The sequence below is a fragment of the Leucoraja erinacea genome, chromosome 31 (genome assembly GCF_028641065.1).
Source record: "Leucoraja erinacea ecotype New England chromosome 31, Leri_hhj_1, whole genome shotgun sequence".
Taxonomy (NCBI): Eukaryota; Metazoa; Chordata; class Chondrichthyes; order Rajiformes; family Rajidae; genus Leucoraja; species Leucoraja erinaceus.
The window spans coordinates 9,863,740-9,885,719 of record NC_073407.1 but is presented as its reverse complement, the minus strand read 5'-3'; the positions used below and the strand labels follow the sequence as shown (position 1 = coordinate 9,885,719).

At 41.7% G+C, this 21,980-nt stretch overlaps 1 protein-coding gene across 1 annotated transcript in view; it reads left to right on the top strand.

Moving 5' to 3' along the window:
* The window catches only part of zbtb26 (zinc finger and BTB domain containing 26), a 29,439-nt gene extending 7,723 nt beyond the window's left edge, over positions 1-21,716 (top strand). Inside the window, exons 2-3 of the mRNA XM_055659889.1 lie at positions 14,396-14,545; positions 17,196-21,716. Coding sequence (XP_055515864.1) covers positions 17,206-18,582 — 1,377 coding nt within the window. The 5' untranslated portion in view covers positions 14,396-14,545; positions 17,196-17,205 and the 3' untranslated portion in view covers positions 18,583-21,716. The remainder of the gene's footprint in view (positions 1-14,395; positions 14,546-17,195) is intronic.
* Positions 21,717-21,980: the final 264 nt, after the last annotated feature.

Sequence of the window (21,980 nt, the reverse complement as noted above, 5' to 3'; positions counted from 1 at the left end):
CTTACTGAGCTTTCAAGCATTTTCTGTTTTTATTTCAAATTTTCAGCTGCCTTTTTTATCCAGGAACTCCCCTGATAGAATGTTGCCAAATTTATGGCCAGCTATCAACAGCATTAACTAGTTAGTTTTTAGATTGAAAAGTGGATAAGATGCTCTGTTTCAAATCATTCTAATTCTGAGAATTCATCCTTATTCAGGTCACTGCCACTCTTGATAAACTTGCAGCGTTAAGTACTTTGGCCAAATGTGTAAACATGTTCAGCATAGATCATTCTTGGGGGATACTGTAAATATCTGGTACACTGACATTTATTGCTGTAGTATACAATTTGTTTTTGAAATGTGTCGGGTTGGCATTGAGCTGCTCTAAAATGTTTCTGTTTTACCCAAGTTGTTCAGCTGCTGCTCCAGAGATTGAACGTGCAGCAGCCACCGCACGGGTTTAATTTTGGAAAGTGTAGCAGCTTCTCTGAAACATAAGGTTATCTATTACTGACAGCATATTCAACAGGAAATGCTTAGTTGCAATAAATCTAGCTGCCTTCAGCAATGTCACTACAATATTTATTTTGGTTCCTGCATCTTTATCTAGTTTCAGAACCAATGCAAGACAGTTTCCAAATATGTCTATCCCTGCTGTGGATCCATTGAACTGAACAAGACTGTGTTTGATTCTTATTTGATCAGCTCTATTTAATGCTTGAAGTTGAGGCAACGTACAATTGTTTAGGGATAGATATTTCTGATTATTTTGATCTGCTAATTGCAACCAAAGTGACCTGATAATTGCTTTGAATATGGGCCATGCACCATAGTACACACCCAGTACATCTTCCAATCATGGCATTAGTGCATCAATGCCTAAAGATTAAGAGAGAGACACAAGAAACTGCAAATGCTGGAATGTTGAGCAATAGTCAGGAGGAAATCGGCAGGGCCAGGCAGCATTAACTTGCCGAGTTCCTCCAGCATTTTGTGCATTACCGTAAAAAGTAAATACTTTTGGATTCTGCCATACTCAGACCATCACACTGCACTTGAGTATCGTGTGTTTGCAATAACTAAAATTGGCTTGAAATGCAATTTTAAGTTTCAATCCATCCTTTACCACACATAAAATGAACGTTAACCATGAATTGACAGTTTAATCAATAATGACCACAATCTTTGTGGTGTTATTCACAAGTTGCACATTTACCTCACAGTTCGTGTCTTTGGATCTTTCGCACTCGCACATTTTCTGTGTGTATAGCAAATACCCATTTGATGATCAGAGGACCTGTTTGTCTGAGCAAGGGTCTCGAACCAAAACATCACCAATTCGTTCTCTCCATAGATGTTGCCTTACCCGCTGAGTTTCTCCAACATTTTTTGTCTACCTTTGCTTTGGAAGGTAGCTTCCTACCTTTGGAAGTTTACTGACTGAGGTATTATCTTTCGCCAAAGCACAACGTATGGGAATGCTCTGTGCTATCATAGACCTAATGGGCTGTTTGTCCTCCTACGTTGCGTGAAATATGAGAATTACTTTTCAATGCCATCTGACCATTTCACGTTTTCCTCAAAGTTTTCTCTTCTATGTTGATGTCATTCTGACAATTTCTCTGTGTACATAAACACATTCTTCTGATGTGGTTTATTACCTTGAGTGAAGACACTTTTCTTTCCCCAATGACTTGCATGTTCTTCTCTACTCCACCACCACAATTTCATGGTGAAGCCATAATAAATTCCTTGTGCCAATATTAGTTGCATTCCAGTTTTGGTTTTTGATGTTCAATCAAAATGGTTTATTTAAGGTCGTATGTAGAGACACAATATTTTCCATCATAGTTTATCATATCGTTCCTCTTTTGGAACGGCACGCAGAGAATTGCCACGTACCGACGGCATCTTTCAACTTCCAAATTTCTGAAATGTCTGACGTAGGCCTAAGGAAATATGCAATTCTTATACATCTCATTTTTATCCCGGTGTACTTGTGGCACTGGAATGATGAAGTAAGGGGGTGGGCCTAGTCCACCATAATACCATCAGCTCCTTCCACCACTACTGTGTAGCTGCCGAAGGCTGCGCTCGATCTGCTTGCTTGGCTGGCTAGTATAGAAGCTTAATAAAAGATACATTCGCATTCCCTCTGCATCATGGACCTTCATTAGATTAGTGAATTGCCGTAATTTGTTTTCTCTCTGGAATGGGCCTCACTTAATTGTGCATCGGCAAACTGTCCTGCTACCCTTTCCATACAGTTAATGAAGCCGAGTGTTGGCTCCATTCATTGCTGTATGCTGAAAAAGATCAATAATTTTATACAATGGATAGTAGTGGAAGAATATTGGGGTTAGTGCAGGAAAGGATCAACAGTGATCTAATTGAATGATGGAGCAGACAAAAGGGTGTGAATAGCCGTTCTAAGCATTAAGCATGCCAAACATGTTAATAATTACTTAATACTCAAAGTTTAAAATTGTCTGTCATTCTCGTCCAAAGATAGATGAAAGTCCTACAGTATCTCCTGAAAATGTTAAATTAATTTATTTATTTTATATGGAACTGGCATAGTCGACTCAAAACATTCCTGTGATAACTCTTGAGTAAATGTTGTCTAAGTGACCATGTTGCTATCATTTCCTTGACATCAAGGTGTCTATTATGATCTGTTTTAAGTGGAGTGAAGGCATTGCTTTTGGGCAAATCAGAAATATCAGCTTCTACTGCATAAACTTCCAATTGGGAGAAAATGCCAAGGTTCATTGTTAACATTACCTCCATATTCCTGAGGACAAATCAAATCAAATGCTCATGTGAATTACTAATTGTGTCAATATTGCTTATAATTTTTTGTAAATATGTGATTCTCATAACTATTATTCCTGGAGTCGGAAGCCAGAAATTCAACTTTCAGCTGTCCCACATGTTAGAGCAGGTGTCTTCATGAGCAGCAATTTCTTACCTTTTTCAGGAGCACATATTTGCTTTGCACACAAAACAGTTCCTTATGTATAACCCTAATTACAGAATTTCTTCTATATCTCTTTCCTCATCTTAGATACTTCTTAAAACTTTGAACGAGCCTAAAGGCATTTTGTATCATGTGCCTTGTGTAGCTCTGTAAAGAGCCACAGGATGATTTATTATGTTATGATTCTTCATAAACACGTTGTGTTGTTACCTGTTCCTATGGACTATGATTTTATTTGGTTGGGTTGGGCGGTGGAATTTTTTGGCAGAGTCTTCAGAATTACAGCAGTTGCATTTAAATTTTGTGTGAATTGGAGTTAATATGTGACGTATTCAAGGGGAAAATACAAGTTTGACAGACAGTTTTCTGCATGTGGATGCAGTTAATAGCATAGGATTAGATCCGATGATTGGAGGCATGTACAGATTTCATTATCTATAAGTAGAATAGATATAAGGCACAGATAAGAAATTGGAAGTGAGTGCTGTGACCATGTCATGGCTTGGGTATCATAGATTTCCAAATAGAAACATTTGTTAGAAATGTAAAGGTTCAATTATGAATGACAACAAAAAAGCTCATAAAACCATACTAAAGTGGACAGACGTTTTGTAATTGTAACCGCTGTAAAGGTGAAAAATTTCCGTTTTATATGTGATTAGATATAATAAAAAATAACATTTTGTACATTTTAAAAAGCCGTTCCATATAGAAAATTATAAAATCCTTCATTTGTAATAATTGAAATCCGTCAATCCATTCCTACTTAATTTGCCTAATTAAAGTAGATATCTGCAACTCTGTATGTCAGATAAGGGATCGATGAAGTGGATTTATACATCTTAAAGGAGGAAAGAAAGCAGAGAGAAAGCAGTAAGAACATTCAAGAGTTTAGGGTCTTGGCACCTGAAGGCACACAGAGAGAATAAAGTTGGATTTGATTTGTGTAAAATTGGTGGTTAATGGTCAGCGTGGATTCAGGGAGCGAAAGGACCTGTTCCCATGCTGTATCTCTCGATGACACAGCAGCAAGTTGTGCTATAACTAAGTTTGAAGATATGCAAGAGGACAAAATTAGGAGTGCAGAGATATATAGGTCTAGAGGAGAATAGAGGAAGGAACGGCCAAGCTATAGGGTTTGAAATATGGCAAGAATTTTAAATTTAGAGCATTACTGAGGGCACCAGTGAAGGAAGGAAGGAAGGTAAAAGATCATTGTCCCATCTCCACCCTTTTCCGCTTTCCGCAGAGACCGTTCCCTTTGCAACTCCCTGGTTAACTCATCCCTTCCCACCCCCTCCCCATGTACCTTTCTCTGCAACCGCAGAAGATGCCATACCTGTCGCTATATCTCTTCCCTCGACTCCGTCCAGGGACCCCGACAGTCCTTTCAGGTTAGGCAAAGGTTCACTTGCACCTCCTCCAACCTCACATACTGCATCCGTTGTTCAAGATGTGGACGCCTATGCATCGGCGAGACCAAACGCAGACTGACCGATCGCATGAACCAATCTGATCTCCTGGTTGCTGACACTTTGACTCTCCTTCCCATTCCTACACAGACCTTTCTGTCCTCTGTCTCCTCCATTGTCAGAGTGAGGCTGAACACAAATTAGAGGAACAGCATCTCATATTTCGCTTGGGCAGCTTACAACTCAGTGCGATGAATATTGATTTCTCTCACTTCATGTAGCCCCGGCGCTCGCTATCTCTATCCTTTCCCCTCCCAAGGCGCACTAGCTTCTCACTTTCACCATACATACAACCTGTTTCCTTTATCATCATTACTTTTTTGAATATCTTTCATTGATTATTATTTATTTATCTCTGCACATCACCGTCTATATCTCTCCTTTCCCTTAAGCCCCTGTGAGTGGTCTCCATGTACTCGTGGCCGCAAGTAGGTCGCGGCGTTTTTTCCAGCCTGACAAAACATGTCCACGTGTTTTAAAAAAAAGGCCGGCATTGAAAAATTGATACTTTTTACTCGTAGGTAGGTCGTAGTAGGTCGTGATGGTAGTCGTGGGTCGGTAACTGGCCTGAGAGAAAAAAGAAGAAAATATGACATTTTATCATGTGATCATTTCCACTCCTAGCTAGTCGTAGTTGGCCTTAGGTGTGGAAGACCGAGGTCAAAGGGGGTCGTAGGAGGTCGTGGACATAGTCATAGGAGGTCGTAGAAGGTCTTTTACTTCAGCGAGTCAACACGACCGTGACATTTTTTTCAACTCGTCTACGGTCTTCTAAACCCTTGGATTAGGTCGTCCAAGTGGGACAGCCCCTTCATCCCTGACCTATCTGAAGAATGGTCTCGACCTGAAATGTCACCCATTCCTTCTCTCCACAGATGCTGCCTGTCCCGCTGAGTTACTCCAGCCTTTTGTGTTTATCTTAGGCTATTAAGTGTGCCTTGCTAAAGGGGTGTTTAATAGGAGTTGCTCATACACCCACAGGGCCTGTAAGACTTTAGGCTTTTAGAGGGAAAAACATTTGAAAGATGTTTTTTGCAGAAAAGAAATTGCTTTCAACAGGCAATCTCAAAAGAAGAGAAAATGTTAAGAGGCACATTCCAAGATTGGAGAGTGAAGGGTGAAAGGCACTATGCAAAAGGAACACATAACAGACTACTAGACATGAGGGATGGTCATTTGTGGGGAGAGAATTAAAACTATTCTAAAAATGAATTCAAAGAAACAAGCTTTGTATTGCCCCATTGAAAGATTCAAGATTCAAGAGACATTTATTGTCGCATGCACCAATTGGTACAGTGACATTTGGGGTCACCATACAGCCATACAAATAAAAAAGAGCACAACACACAATAGTGTTTAACATAAACATCCCCGCACAGCAGAATTGTGAGGGAAGGCAACAAAGTTGTCATCCTCCTCCTTGATGTTCACCCGTGGTCGGGGCCTCCCGAGACCTCCACCGTCGCCGCTACGGGCGGCCCGATTTTCAGGCTCTTTTGCCGGGATGATGGAACTCCGACGTCGTAACGGAAGAACATTCTCAGCGGCTTGGAGTTCCAAATCGTCCACTTCTTACCAGAGACTGCGGCTCCCAAAGTCCACAGGCCGAGCTGGGTGGAGATTCACACAGGCGGCCCTTGGAAAAGGGATCCCAGGACTCCGCGAAGTTGAAGACGCGACTTGGAGAATGGTCGCATCCTGGCCAGTAAGTGACTGGGAAACAGTTTCCCCCTTACCCTACCCATCTCTCTCCCATAAAAAGACTAAGACATACTTTTTAAACAGGCAAAAAAAATTTAAAAAGATGGAAATACATACAGACTGTAGGCAGAGGCTGCCATCATACGGCACCCCTAGTGGAAGACTTGGAAGTAAAGATATAGACTGAAGAGACTGCAGATCCTGTAATCTGGAACAATTTAAAAACAATGTTACAAGACCTCGAGCAGTATCTGTGAAAGCAAAAGATGTAAGTCGACGTTTCAGATGAGACCCTGTATCTGGACTGGGGCAAGAGGAAGGATTGCCAGTACTTAGCAATATGGAATTTTGCTTAGTTTAGTTTAGCTTTGAGATACAGTGCAGAAACAGGCCCTCTACAGCTATGCCACCGTGCCGTCTCAAAGGTGATAAGTAGAACCAGATCAGAAGGGGAGATTGAGCCAGATGGCGGGTGGTGTAGGTGATCAATGGGACCAAATAAGGAGGGAATGATGGAGAAATGTAAATGGCTGGGCAGGGAGGAGGATGGGAGAGATGAACAAGAGGAGAAAACTAGTTGGAGTGAATTGCAGAGAAGACTGGGGAATGTGGGTTACCTAAAAAAGGAAAATTCGATATTCAGACTAGTGACTTTTGACTACCCAAGGGCAATCTGAGATGTTGTTCAACCAATTTGAGTTTAGCCTCTCTGTAGCAGTGGAGAAGGACGGACAGGACTTTGTGGGAGTGGGAAGAAAAATTAATGTATTGTGCAAGGACCAGAGTTTGTGAGCAGTAAACCTAACATTTTTGTGGGTTTTTTTCCACTAATGATATTGTGCAACAGTTGTTAAGCGGAAGCCACTTTTTTATACATATTAACTATGGCTTTTAAAAAATCAACATTGTCACTAGATTTCAAGTGTTCATAGTAGTAATGGGCGGCACAGTGGCACAGCGGATGGAGCTGTTGCCTCGCAGCATCAGAGACCCGGGTTCCATCCTGACCTCGGCTGCTATCTATGTGGAGTTTGTATGTTCTTCCTGTGACCGTGTGGGTTCCCTCTGGATGCTCTGATTTCCTCCCACATCTCAAAAATGCTGAGGCCTCTGTAAATTGCCCCTAGTGTGCAGGGAGTGGGTAGGAAAGTGGGATAATGTACTACCTGTGTTTAAGGGTGATTGTTGGTAGGTGTGGATTGGGCCAAAGGGCCTGTTTCCATACTGTATCTCTAAACTAAACTAATGCTTTTTGATCTATATATTCCTTTTCCTTTTAAATATTGAACGTTAGTCTACTGCTATTACCCTATTCCAAGCAAAATGTTTAATGGTACAATGCCACATCACAGAATTCGCAATCTTCATTATAATATTGGATGGAGTCCAAAAATGGGAGAAATAAAACTGTTTATCCTTTCTGACATGTCAGGAATTCATAATAAACCTGTGGGGACAAGCTAGAATTATCAAACAACCCATCAGAATTGCCTCCCAAAGTCCTCTGACAATTGTACAATTGTATGAAGACCGGGTTTTAGACATCTACGATGTAGTTTTGTAAGGAATTATGTAGGACAAAGAATATATAGTGTATATCTGCAGAATGTTTTGAGGAAGGACATTCTTGCTATTGAGGGAGTGCAGTGTAGATTTACAAGGTTAATTCCCGGGATGGCAGGACTGTCATATGCTGAGAGAATGGAGCAGCTGGGCTTGTACTCTCTGGAGTTTAGATGGATGAGAGGGGATCTCATTGAAACGTATAAGATTGTTAAGGGTTTGGACACGCTAGAGGCAGGAAATATGTTCCCGATGTTGGGGGAGTCCAGAACCAGGGCTCACAGTTTAAGAATAAGGAGTAAGCCATTGAGAACGGAGACGAGGAAACACTTTTTCTCACAGTGTGGTGAGTCTGTGGAATTCTCTGCCTCAGAGGGCGGTGGAGGCAGGTTCTCTGGATGCTTTCAAGAGAGAGCTTGATAGGGCACTTAAAAATAGCGGAGTCAGTGGATATGGGGAGTAGGCAGGAACGGGGTACTGATTGGGGATGATCAGCCATGATCACATTGAATGGCGGTGCTGGCTCGAAGGACCGAATGGCATACTCCTGTACCTATTGTCTATTGTAATGTGGAATAGATTGCTTAATGAATTGTACTAAAACAGTATGGAAAGCATTTTTTTTTTCTTTTTAGTGTATTAAACATCCTCATTCTTTTAAACCCCAATATGATTTTAAGTAGTTACTACCTTGATTACTGTTGTTTTACTCCACAAGCTTATCTGTTGATCTACTGTTGTTCTACTCCACAAGCTTATACAATACAATCCAATACCTTTTATTTGTCATTTGAACCTCACATGAGGTTCAAACGAAATTTGGTTTCTGCAGCCATACAAGAAAAGAACCAAGACCCACACACCAACACAATTTACACAAACATCCATCACAGTGAGTCTCCTCAATGTGATGGAAGGCAAAGTCTTGTCTCTCCCCTGCTCTCCATTCCTCTCCCGAAGTCGAGGTCAAAGCCCCTGGCGGGCGCTAGCAAGTCCGCGGCCACTCAAAGCCACGCCGGGCGATGTAAGGCCCTGCCCCAGGTCTTGGTGTTTGAGCCCCCGGCGGGCGCTAGCAAGTCCGCAGCAAATTAAAGCCGCACCGGGCGTTGTAAGGCCCCGCTCCAGGTCACTCTCAACCCCGCAATTCGGACAGGAGAAGTCGCCGTTGCCAGTGCCCCGCAAAGCGGTCTCCCACCGGGGACCCGCGAGCTCCCGGTGTCACCATCCACCGGAGTCGGGTCGCAGCAGCGCGCCACCGCAGTTCTCCACGCTCCGAAGCCTGCCAGCTCCACGGAGGTAGGTCCGCAGCTCCATAGCTCCACGGAGGTAGGTCCGCAGCTCCATACCTCCACATCTTTATCTTTTACCTTGTTTATTTTCCCTTTTAAATGTACACCATTGTTTTCTGGTTTGTGCAAAAGATTTATTCACCCAAATAGCTTGTTTCCAGAGACATAAAGTCTTGAAGGTAGACACAACTAGTTGGAGTAACCAGCGGGACAGGCAGCAGCTGTGGAGAGAAGGAATGGATGATGTTTCAGGTCAAGACGCTTCTTTGGACTGAAAGTCACGGGAAAGGGAAACGAGAGATATAAACGATGATGTAGAGAGATGTGGAAAACAATGAATGAAAGATGTGCAAAAATGTAACGATGATAAAGGAAACAGTCCATTGTTAGCTGTTTATTGGGTGAGAACGATAAGCAGGTGCGACTTGGGCGGGGGAGGGATGGAGAGAGATGGAACACAGGGGTTACTTGAAGTTAGAGAAATCAATATTCATACCACTGGGTTGTAAGCTGCCCAAGAAAAATATAAGATGCTGTTCCTCCAATTTGTGTCCAGACTCACTCTGACATTGGAGGAAGCCTGGGACAGAAAGGTCAGTGTGGGAATGGGAAGTAGAATTAAAGTGTTTAGAAACTTGGAGATCAGGTAGGTCCAGGCAGACTGAGCGAAGGTGTTCAGCGAAGCAATCACCCAGTCCACGTTTGGTCTCGCCAATTTATAAGAGTCCACATCTTGAACAACGGATACAGTAGATGTGGGTGGAGGAGGTGCTAACCTCTGCCTAACCTGAAAGGACTGTTGAGGTCCCTGCATAGATTTGAGGGAGGAAGTATAGGGTCAGGTGTTGCATCTTCTGCAGTTGCTGGGGAAGGTACCTAGGGAGAGGGTGGTTTGGGTGGGATGGGATGAGTTAGCCAGGGAGTTGCGGAAAGATTAGTCAGCGGAAGGCGGTAAGGGGTGGAGATGGGAAGATGTGACTAGTAGTGGGATCGGTGGAGGAGGCGAAAATGTCAGAGGATTACGAGTTACTACACATAAAACCTTGAAGGTACAGACATGAATTTAAAAAGACACAGGAGGGTATATCAGAAGATGGCTACTTAAAAACCCTATCTGAAGTAGGGTCTCAACCCGGAACATCACCCATCCCTTCTCTCCAGAGATGCTGCCTGTCCCGCTGTGTTACTCCAGTATTTTGTGTCTATCTTTTGTTTAAACCAGCATCTGCAGTTCCTTCATACACACTTAAAAACTCTCCTGGATAACTGCTTCATGATATTTATTATCAAAAAGAAAATCATATCTATTTAGATTTCAATTTTGTTTTTAAGAACTGAACAAATATGGGTTTTTTTTTAAATATTTTGCAGGTGCCCATCACAACAGGTGGGGATATGTTCTGGAGGGAAAAATAACACCTGTTAAACTTGGAAATATCTTTCAAAAGACATATTACCTAGCTTTTTTAAAACATGTACTTCACTCTATTATCAGGTCACCCACAGCTCTTTGTTACTGAAGAGTAAGTAGGCCAAAGTTCTTGAGTGATCTTATCTGCGTAGCTTTTAAGCTAATAATTGTTTTTGTAAGTATGAGAGAGAGAGAGAGAAAATAGGTTTTTTTGATTAATGCCAAAACCTATTAATAGCCTATTAATTCAGCTACAGGTTCACAGATAGTCATGAGAGCTCAGTGATCGGTGCATTATAGCATCCAGATCTCTTTGTCAGTCGTGATTTCCTGCAAGTAAAGCTTGTATTTTTCCGACTGTACCAATGTGCTGGATGGTGCATTTACCTAAACTAAATTATATTTGAAGTTGTGGTTTCCTGACCCCCTCCCCCCCAGCACAATTTGATGTACCTCTCCATTGTGTTGACTATACCATGGATAATATGCCTCAAGGCAGTAATTACTACTATTGTCATTTCAAGCTGCCACTGATACAAAAAAGCTGTGTATTACACCTTTACCAGAGACTTTTTATTTGGATGCAGTAACCAACAGTGCTTGCTGCTGACCTTGTTGACAGCTGCCTGGAAAGATTCACTGACCCCTGGTGAAAACTCTCCCATTTGTCATGTTGGTTCCTGCTGGGCATCAGCTTAAGATTTTCCCTGATGGCCAGGAGTTGTGATGTCATCAAATTGGCTGCAATAAACAAACTGCTGGAGGAACTCTGGTTCAGACAACATCTGTTGTGAGAACAGACAGACAATGTTTCAGGTCGGGCTCCCCTTCAGAACCGAAACGTCATCTGTCTGTTCCCTCCAGCTGAGTTCCTGCCTGACCCACTGAGTTCCTCCAGCAGATTTTTTTTTTTGCTGCATCAGATTCCAACATCTGCAGTCTCTGATGTTTCTATCGGACTGGCTGCATAGCTTAAGAGAAGGCTATGAGTTTTATTAGCAGAAGATAAAAACACATTGTTATAAACAACTTCAACATTTTAGTCAAGTAGAGTTTATTATCTATTGCGCAATTACAGTGAGGTACGGGTACAATTAAAATTTTGCTTGCAGATTAACTTGGACCACACAAACAAAGTTTGCATTATTTATAAATTATTCAGATTTTATAAGAGAATGCAAAGAAAAGGTCTGCAAAAAAGGACATTAGTGCAAAAAAACATAATTAGAAAAGTAGTCCATGGTATTGCAAGAGGTGCTCCATAATGTTCAAGAACCTGATAGTTCCAGGAAAGTGTTCAAGAAGGAACTGCAGATGCTGGGAAATTGAAGGTACACAAAAATGCTGGAGAAACTCAGCGGGTGCAGCATCATCTATGGTGCGAAGGAAATAGGTAATGTTTCGGGCCGAAACCCTTCTTCAGTTCCAGGAAAGTAGCTGTTTCTGAACCTAGTAGCGCCATTCCACTTCTGCCTGATGGTAGCAGCAAGAAGAGGACATGTGCCGGATGGTGGGGATCGTTGATGATGAATGTTGCCTTCTTGAGAATCTCATGTAGGTGAGGAGGACTGTGCCCGTGATGCACCAGGCTACATGCAGAGCCTCTTGCATACCTATGCTGTGGAATTGCCACCCTGGTACCCTGAGATCTTCAGGGTTTTTCTCGACCACGGGTTTCTAGCTTCTTAATACAATTTTGTGTGGTTCAGCCAAGTCCAATGGTACGCAGAATATTATAATCAAGAGAATTTCACTTCAAGACCTATGTGGGTAGTTTAAGAATTTGTTAGATTATAGATTAATTCATTTAATAGTGAAATTGAGTCTTTGAATTATAGGGAATTTGGAAGAATGGTTGCAAAATTGGCTGACATAAGATACCACAGATGCTGGAATGCTGAGTTTTTTTTTTAAAAGCAAATTGCTGGAGGGAGTTAGTAGGCCCGGCAGCATAAGGAATACTGTCTTTACATTGTCACCAATGCCCTGGATGGAATCCCAGATTTGACAGAAGTAAGAGAAGAGATAGCTTTGGGCTTTATCTTCGTATCCTCTTGAGCCACAGGAGAGGCCCTGGAGTTCAGGAGAATACCTAATGTTATTCCGACTATAGACACAAAAAGCTGGAGTAACACAGCGGGGACAAGCAGCATTTCTGCAGAGAAGGAATGGGTGACGTTTCGGGTTAAGACCCTTCCTCCGACTCGGCCCGAAATGTCACCCATTCCTTCTTTCCAGCGAGAAGGTACAGGTGAGGATTTAAGTTATGAGTGAAATCCAAAGACTACATTCTAAGAAACTATTTTCAGCACTTTTGTTGGGTTTTTTCATACTGCTGTCCATGGACCAAGGGTGCTGAATCTACAGTAGCTGTAGCATAACTTCTACTGTTGCAAATATAAAGGCCAACAGTCTATTTGCCGCGAGACACAAGAGGCTGCAGATGCTAAAATCTTGAGCAAAGTGCTGGAAGAACTGATTGTCAGGCAGCACCTGTGGAGGGGATGGACATAACACGTTTCTAGTCAGTACTCTTTCGGTCACTTCAGTCTATTTGACATGTTGATTGCTTTCTGGACTAATCCATGACATATTTATGGATTGCTGTAAATGTTTCTTTGTAGGCTTTTTCTTTTCATTTATATTGTCTCGTCCCACTCATTGTCCACGGTTATTTTTGTCTTGACAGGTGGATTTGTACCACATGGGTGTACGTATAAAGTGATTCAAAACCATTACTGTAGAGAGGAGTTTCTTTGGAACTCTTAGTTTTGCATGATTTTGCATTTCACTGTTTAGACAATACAACGTTTTATCCATTTTATATTTACTAATATTGAAATCTATGTACTATTGACTGTTGAGGACCTATTCTGTAACTTAGCACCGAAAATTGTCCGAGCAGAATTACCCTTTGCCACTTTTTATTTTGCTGGTGTCACCGTGGGCCATCGCAATATTTTTTGTTAGATTTTTGTAGATACCTCAGAAGGGACAGTACTTTGCAAGAGGTAGCACTATCAGACCTTGAATCGTAGCTTTGTAAGTCATTCTTTGACCATGACTTGGTAGCTTAGAGTGGCGTCTATGTGGAACAAACTGCCAGAGGTAGTACTTGAGGGCCGACTGCCCCCCCTCCCCACGTGGGAAGGATTTCCCCAATGTTGGGGAAACGGGCGAGTGATGGAATATTGCGTTGGGGAAACGGGGCCCATCGGGCCAGGGGGGTAGGGAAGGGAGATGTGTTATGGAGGGTGCGAGGGAGTGACTGGGAGTAGAGGGAGGGAGAGGTGAAGGAGGGTGTGGAGGAGGTGAGGGGAGAGAAGAGGATGGGTGAAGGAATGTGGGGGGATGAGGGGAAATGAACAGCGCCTGCACAGTTGGGGGAACGGGTGATGGAGGTGATTGGCTCCGGGGGCGCCTATCTCCGGGGTGAGCACCGACGGCGCGTTCAGGGAGACGGGGCCCAACACGTTCGTCCCGCGTGACGCCCCCCCCCCCCCCGCATTGGGAGACGGGGCCAAACACGTCCCATTTGGTCTAGTATGTACTATTAAAAGCCTCGTCTTGTTTCTATATGTGTGTGTGTGTGTGTGCCCCAGCACAGTTGGGGACTATGGGTGAGTGGTGGAATATTGCGTTGGAATGAGTTGCATTGGAGGACCAGGCCTCCCGTGGAGGCTATGGGTGAGTGGTGGAATATTGCATTGGGGGAACGGGTTACGTTGGGGGACCAGGCCTCCCATGTGATAAGGACCCAATTGGTCCCACTTGGTCTAGTAGTATATAAAAAGTAGCTAAAACGCAAAATAATTGCAAATGCTGGAAATCTGAAATAATAGCAGAAGATGTCAGTCAACGTCTAAGAAGATCTGAGCCCAGTACTCTACAGATATTGCCTGACCTGTCGAGTATCCCCTGAATTTGTGTCTTTATGTAACATGGTATAACTGTCTGCCTGTACAGTGACAATAAAGTGTCTCTATGATTCTCCCAGACAGGTTTTTATTTTCTCATTCATGAAATATGGACATTGCTGATATGGCCAGCATATATCGCCCACTCCTTATTGCCTGCCACGCCATTTCAGAGATCCTTTAAGTGTTCACCGTATTGGTGGATTTGGAGTCACATGCAGGTCAACCAGGTAAGGACATTAGATTTCCTTCCAACCAGAGAGTTGGTGAACCAAGTGGAATTTTAAGTCAATCAGTACATCTTATTCCAGATTTATTTAATACAGGTGGTTCTGCTGAAATGCATGTTTCCACAACGCAAATTGGATATAGCTCGATCGATGAATTAGTGACAGTTCTTTAAAATTATTCAGGCCTACTTGGTTATAACGATATTTCGATTTGGAACTAGTGAAATATTTAAGTTATTTTGGAAAAATTGACACACAGAAAAAAAGTTGTCTTGGAAAAAAGTTTTTATGTAACCTCCCAAAGGTTAAAAAACAGTTTTTGCTTCACTTTGGGAAACCATAGAAATTAGCAAGCAATTGTTTCATTTGACATTTGTGCAATATTACTCTATTAAACAATATAGCATACAGCCTGTAGTAATTTTAGCTTGCAGTGATAAAAAAATAAACCGTTATTAAAAAAGTTTATTTTTGAAATTCATGTGGAGCAAAAATAACATTGAGAGCTTGAAACTCGCTTGCTCCTAATTCCCTTATCCTCATTGAATTCAATGTTTTTATATCGCAATTTTCTATAAGGCAAGATTTCTTAGCTTCTTATAGTCAAACTACCTGTGATTTGAATTTAGTCCCCCAGCTGCGGGAATTGAACGTATTTCTCTGCATCTCTATTCCAAGCTAACTCAGAAACTGAGCCATGATCATACTGTACTCTATAAATCTTGCCAACTCGTATTTTATTAATGTTATTTATGTTATTAATATGATGAATTAAGAAGTGCATTTAAAAAAAAAATTGCTTCAAAATAATGACGATGTGGATTCAGCCAAGTATAAATCAGCAGTGTTCTCTTTGCTCGCGAGACTTCTATTTTCTCCATATCGTAGTTCAGCCCTCACAGTTCAGTTTTGTTTTGTTTGTAGTTGTTATTCCCCATTTAATGGTTTGGCCTTGAAGTGTGGAAAGTGTTATTACAGTTACTGCATTGTGGCAGCACAGTGGCACAGCAGTAGAGTTGCTGCCTTACAGTGCCAGAGTCCCAGGTTTGAACCTGACTATGGGTGCTGCCTGTACTGAGTTCATACGTTCTCCCTGCGGCCACGTGGGTTTTTCATGGGTGCTCCAGTTTCCTCCTGCACTCCAAAGACGTAGAGATTTGTAAGTTAAATAGCTTCTGTAAATTGTCCCTAGTGTGCAGGATAGAACTAGTGTATGTTGGGATCACTGATTGGTGCGAACTCAGTGGGCTGAAAGGCTCATCTCCACACTGTATCTTTAAAATCAAAAGTAAAGTGTTGCCATTGCTATTAATAAGCCAATAAGGACATATATTCAAAAAATCCTTGTATTTTCTCAATTTGGATAGATTGTCTACTGTCTCAGACAGGGCCGGATTTACGTATAAGCTTCACAAGCTTAAGCTTAGGGCCTCGAGATCTAGGGGGGCCTCGGCAGGGCCGGATTTACCTGTAGGCTTCATAGGCTGAAGCCTAGGGCCTCAAAACCTAGGGGGCCTCCGGCCAAGGTTTTTTTTCCCCCCCAGAGTAAAGCAAATCCTTTTTTTCTAACTTTGACCCCCCGAAATTCTGGTTCCGTAAAGTTTTGGGGAAAACAAATGAAATGAAATGAAAATTCAAATTGTCATTGTCAGTGTACAGTACAGAGACAACGAAATGCATATTTAACTCCCTTGAAAGGGAGACACAGGGCGTACCCGAAATTCCATTACAGGTTGAAGTGTCCGGCCAACGCTGGAAGCAGGATTTGAACCGGCTACCCTCCGGTCGCCAGCCGAACTCTTAGCCCATTGTGCTATCTGTCGTCCCTCAAAACAATTGCGACCCTCCGCGTCTGCGCAGTTGGGGGAAGCTGGTGACGCAGTAGCGACGCAAAATGACGCTGTCTCTCCAACCACTCATTACTCTTGACTCGACTAAAATTATTTCTGAAATATTGGCCATAAATTTGGTGCACAAATGCTCCAAAATAAGGATCAGAATGCACCAGAGAGCATCTAAAACCCCAGGGCTTCCAGGGCCCTTAAGCAGGCCCCGGACCCCGGCTGCAAGGGTCTTTGTGCTTCGTGCTTGTGATATGCGCTGCATGGAATTATTTCACATAACATTTTTGTAATCCTGCCATGAAACCCCCCTTTATGAAAAGCTTCGTACGGGCCTGGTGTATAATATTTTTGACACTGTCATAGGCCTTTCTTACATATGCTGTCACAACGCACTGTAGTCTCTAAACAACACTTCAGTAATTTTCCTTGCTCTCCATTTCAAAATAATAGTGTTTTAAGCCAATAACTTGACACTAGCACTGGCAATAAATAAAAAGTGCAGCTTTACAGCCCTTATCTCATTGGCCACGCTCGGCTGCACATCGGTGTCAATCTGGTGGACTCTTCCATCTTCCTCTCCTCGTGGGGGTGGGGGATTGGCAGGGGCCTCACAAGTGGAATAACCTAGGGCCTCTCTTCATCTAAATCCGGCCCTGGTCTCAGACAAACCTGAAACTGAACTTGGAATGTGAAAGGTACACTGGCAATGGCATCGCACCATTGTACGATGAAAAGGTACTTAAAGTACCAAGTGATCTTCCTTCTTTTTATAGTAACTTGCTCATGTTCTTTCTGTTTCTTTCCAGGTTTGGAAACATGGCTCCAAATTCTGAAGTCCTTCGGTTTAAGTTTACAAGCTATGGAGATTCCATGTTGCAAAAAATGAATTTGCTGAGGCAGCAAAAACGATTCTGTGATGTTACGATTCGAATCAACAATGTGGCATTTCTGGGGCATAAAATAGTTTTTGCTGCATGCTCTCCCTTTTTGAGGGATCAATTTTTGCTGAATGATTCAAAGGATGTCAGAATTTCACTTCTCCAGAGTTCTGAGGTTGGAGAACAGATACTTTTATCCTGCTACACTGGTATCCTAGAATTCCCTGTGAAGGAATTGGTAAATTATTTAACTGCTGCAAGCTATCTACAAATGGGTCACATTGTGGAGAAATGCACACAAGCTCTTTCTAAATACATTGAGCCAAAGTTGTTGTCTGATGACCAAGGGCACCAAGTAGGGGAAAGCAGCACTTCAAATGCATTTCCTGAAAGTTCAGAAAGGCTACAAGAAAGTCCACTCTCTGATTCTGGAAAGAACAAAATGGAAGATCTCACACAGACTCAAGATATTTCTGACTGTGAAACGGACTCTGAAGACAGCAACATTCGTATTGTCAAGGTGGAATCTCTGACTAGTGATATTCAAGAGAGTGAGAACGGCGACAGTTTGAGCCATCTCTCCAATAACTACAGTAATAGTGTGGAAAGAGTTGTCGCACATTCTCCCGATTCGCAGCACTCCCTCGTTAATTCATCGGTTGATTCCAGAAGCAACAGGGTGTTAGACAGCTGTTTACAGAACTTTGTAGCTGATCCGCCCAGATTGTCGGAAGTGGTGAATGGCACAAGTTTTATGCTGGCAGCTAATGAGTTTGAGCTGCAAGGTCTGAGCAGTTTTCCAAATGAGGAAATGGCGGCGGCGGGTGGGTTTTTATTCCGACGCAACAGGGGCACAAAACTGTTTGCAAACAAAACCATGTACACCAATCATATTAAAATGCAGGACAAATGGCTTCAGAAGCCCCATCATTGCAGTAAATGTGGTAAAGTTTTTCAGCACCTCGAAAACTTCATCAGCCATCTGAAAACTCACAAACTTTTCCTGTGTCTGCGCTGTGGTAAAATCTTCACGCAGAAGAGTAATCTGACGCGGCACATCCGAGTACACACGGGAATCAAGCCCTACCAATGCACGATCTGTGGGAAGACATTCACTCAGAAATGTTCTCTGCAGGACCACCTGAATCTCCATAGCGGTGACAGACCGCACAAGTGCAACTACTGTGAAGTGGGCTTTGCACATAAGCCCGCTCTCAGGCGCCACCTCAAAGAACAGCACGGGAAGAAATGTGTAGATAATGTCACTGAAGGAAGCATACAAGAAATTACTCTAGAAGTAGATACTATTGAATGACTGTGGTAATTTACTGGATGTAACATCTTCTAAGAAGGTCAACAAAACCTCTGTGCAAGCGGTAAACAATTGAGGGAAGTTGCTAAAGATTTTCCACCAAATGGATTAGTAAATATGCAGAACACTGCACTTGGATGAAATGTTCCGTAGATTTTAATCAGATGAAATAGAGCCCACTGTAACAGTTGTTTTATTAGGATTGGGTATAATTTGAAAAGTGCAATTCAGTACTTTTAAATGAACTAAATGCATTTTAATGGGCCACATAGTTTTTAATGGATGAATAGGTGACATAGCCTTGTGTTTGTTTCGTTCTCTTTCCTGTAGGGCTATATAATGGCACAACAACCCTCTATAATTGTAGGTAACTGAAAGCATCTGGTTAGTTATCTAATTTTCCAAGATCTTGTGAAACCTTGCCTTATGACTTTGTCAAACATAGGAACAGGAGGAAGCCATTCAGAGCCTCCAGTCTTTTCCGTCACGCGACTAATTTCTGCTTAATTCTCCTTACTGGGCCTTGTTCCACATTCCTTAGTCAGCAAAAATCTATTGATCTCCAACGTGAAAATTTCATTTGAGCCAGCATTCACTGCCTTTCCAGGGGAAGATAGTACTAGATTTTTCACTACATTTTATCCTGATTTCTGTCCTAAATGTAAAAGTGATATCTACATTGCACTGGAGGAAGCAGTTCTGTGTGTCTCTCTTGTTTAATCCCTTACTATTTTAAAGCATCTTACATAGATCATTCCTTTTTTAATCCTTCCTTTTCTAATAATATTCTAAATAATGATTTCAAACATTTGGGCAATCTTTTTTCAGTCCTGTCTTCCTCTGTTGTCTCTAGATTTGTACCAGTAATATATGCTAGTTTGGGAAATTAGGGCTATTTGTTGATATGCTATGCGTTTCAAACTGAAGGACACTTCATAGTTTCTTCAAGAATAGTGATTTCATACTCTGTGTATTTTCACCAAATTTTTAGAACTTGTAATTCTTCCAGAAATTATTATGGACATATCCATCTACCACGGTGTTGGTGAAATCATGGGAGTGTTTGCTATCTCAGAATTGTTATCATGGGAGTTGCTGTATATGAAGGTTTTGTGTTTAAAATTGAAGTGTCAGTTTTGAAACCACAGGACTTGTCAATCCTTGAACATTTTGACAAATGGTCTGTACAACATTCTACTGATGTTATCCAGTGAGATACACGAGTATTGATTTGAAGCTTGGAATAATGTTGGCTTGGACTATTTTACAAAATGCCTCTTCACTCCACTCCCTCTCTGCAAAAAAGAATCAACTGTGTGATACCTACTGACAAGCATTTATGTTTCTCGAATTGACACTAAAGTTGTGAATTTAACCTCTGTGCACAAACCACTGACGTTCCATATCCAGAACTAATTTATAACTAGCGTCTTTTTAGCAGCGAGGGAGCATTCACCTCATCAGATGTTTTCTTGTGTTGTACCTTTGGCATTTAGGATCTTGCAAACCTTTTTCACTGTCCTGCTAATAGTGAAAGTGTGCTCTAGAGAAACATTGAACTAAATCTGTGGAGGAACATTTCATTGAATTGATCCTGAGTGCTTTTTGGCTCGTGAAATGGTGAAGCAGTGTGGTCACTGTAGCAAGGCAAGTTATGTAGCATCCATTTTGTGCATGTCCCACAAACAGGAATGGGATAATTGTTTTTAAATGTTGTGGACTGAGGGAGTAAATATTAATCAATAAACCAGTCAATTTCCCATGCCCACTTTTTAACGAAGTAAGAGATCATTTGAATTTTCTCCGAGAGATTAATTAGGGTCTTTGTTTAATATCTCATCCAAACTGGAATCTCCAACAGTGCGGCACTCCTCTGGAACTATACTGCGCATGTGTCTCAGGACTGAGGATTCTGATTGAAATGAAATGGTACCACCACACCACTCACTGCCTCTGCTTCCTCAGCAACTCTCTATTAGTACTTTTACTATAAGTACATGCGTTTCCTATAATTATAGTGCCCTGGCCCCTTGAAAGTAAAGAATGAAAGGAACAAATCTAATCCTCTGATGCTTATGAACCACCAAGAAGGATACACCAGAACTAATCTTTCTACTGAACTTTGCTGTTCAATATAATTTAATAACAAGGTGTGGATAGCGTTTCCTGCTGCACTGCTATTGCCAGTTTCGGTTAATTGCACTCATTTAAGAATGCTCTTAAAGGCACATAAGTTAGTTTTGTTTTTTTCTAAGGACACTAACACAATTTTTTTAAACCAAACTAATTGCTATACACGAATAAAAAGAGCAAATAGTTCAGAGGTTTTAAAATTGCGATATGGGTGACGGATTACATTTAGTCTAGTTGATTTTAAATGCGATTTATTCCATTGGAAAATGGGTTTAATGTAAATTTACATGGATTTTTTTTAAAGCAAATTATTTTTTTAAGTTGTATCCTAAACACACAGTTGCATTTGTTAATTACTTTTTTGCATTAATTAATTAGTGTGATCCGGTGAGCCGAATAAAATTAACACTGGCAAATATTTAAGCACAGTTCACCTGTGATTGATCGTAGCCGAAAAAGAAATTTCAGAGCGAGATAAATAATTGTTTTGATTAATGGAATTACTACCTTCCATAATTCTGTCTTTCTAACAGATCATCATATTATCCTGGAGTATTTACCCCCAATAGGCCCTTCAATGTTTATCAAGCTGAGATAGATATGTAAACAACTTCTTCCTCACTTTTTGCTATTTTCCAAGCCAAAAAGCATCCAAGCACTTTGTCCTCATGAGGCTTTCCAGCCCAACTTTTGAAGCTTCAATAGCTGAATCTAGCTGATCGTTTGTCTTTCCAAATCCATCCTCCCCAAAGAACCTGACAGAGTTTAAGATAAACGTTGGAAAGCACGTGTCTCTGGCAGAGGTCGGGATGACCATCAAAGATGATTTTGGGAGGCATTAAAATAAACTTCAGGAAAAAAAATGGAAGGCAATTATGTCAAACAATCATGTAGAAAAGCAGGGGAAACATTTAAATGGTTCAGCAGAGCAGCCATGAGGTTAAAAGTCTGTTTAATGGTAACATAGAACACTAATGTTATTCTCCAGGTGAATTACAATACTATTGGGGGGTGGGGGGGGGGGGGGGGGGGGGGGGGGGGGGGAACAAGTACAAAAGTACAAATCAGTCTTGGCAGAATACAAGAAACTCCCCAAGGGGAATAACAAGAGAAAAGCTGTGAAATGACACATCATGGATCACAAACAAAATAGCACAATAGTCTACCTGCACATAAACTAAAAAAGGTTAATTAATGTTAATCAGACAATTGAGGGGGCAAGATAATGAAGAAGTGATGAAAATGTTATATAAAATGCGTAGTGCAGG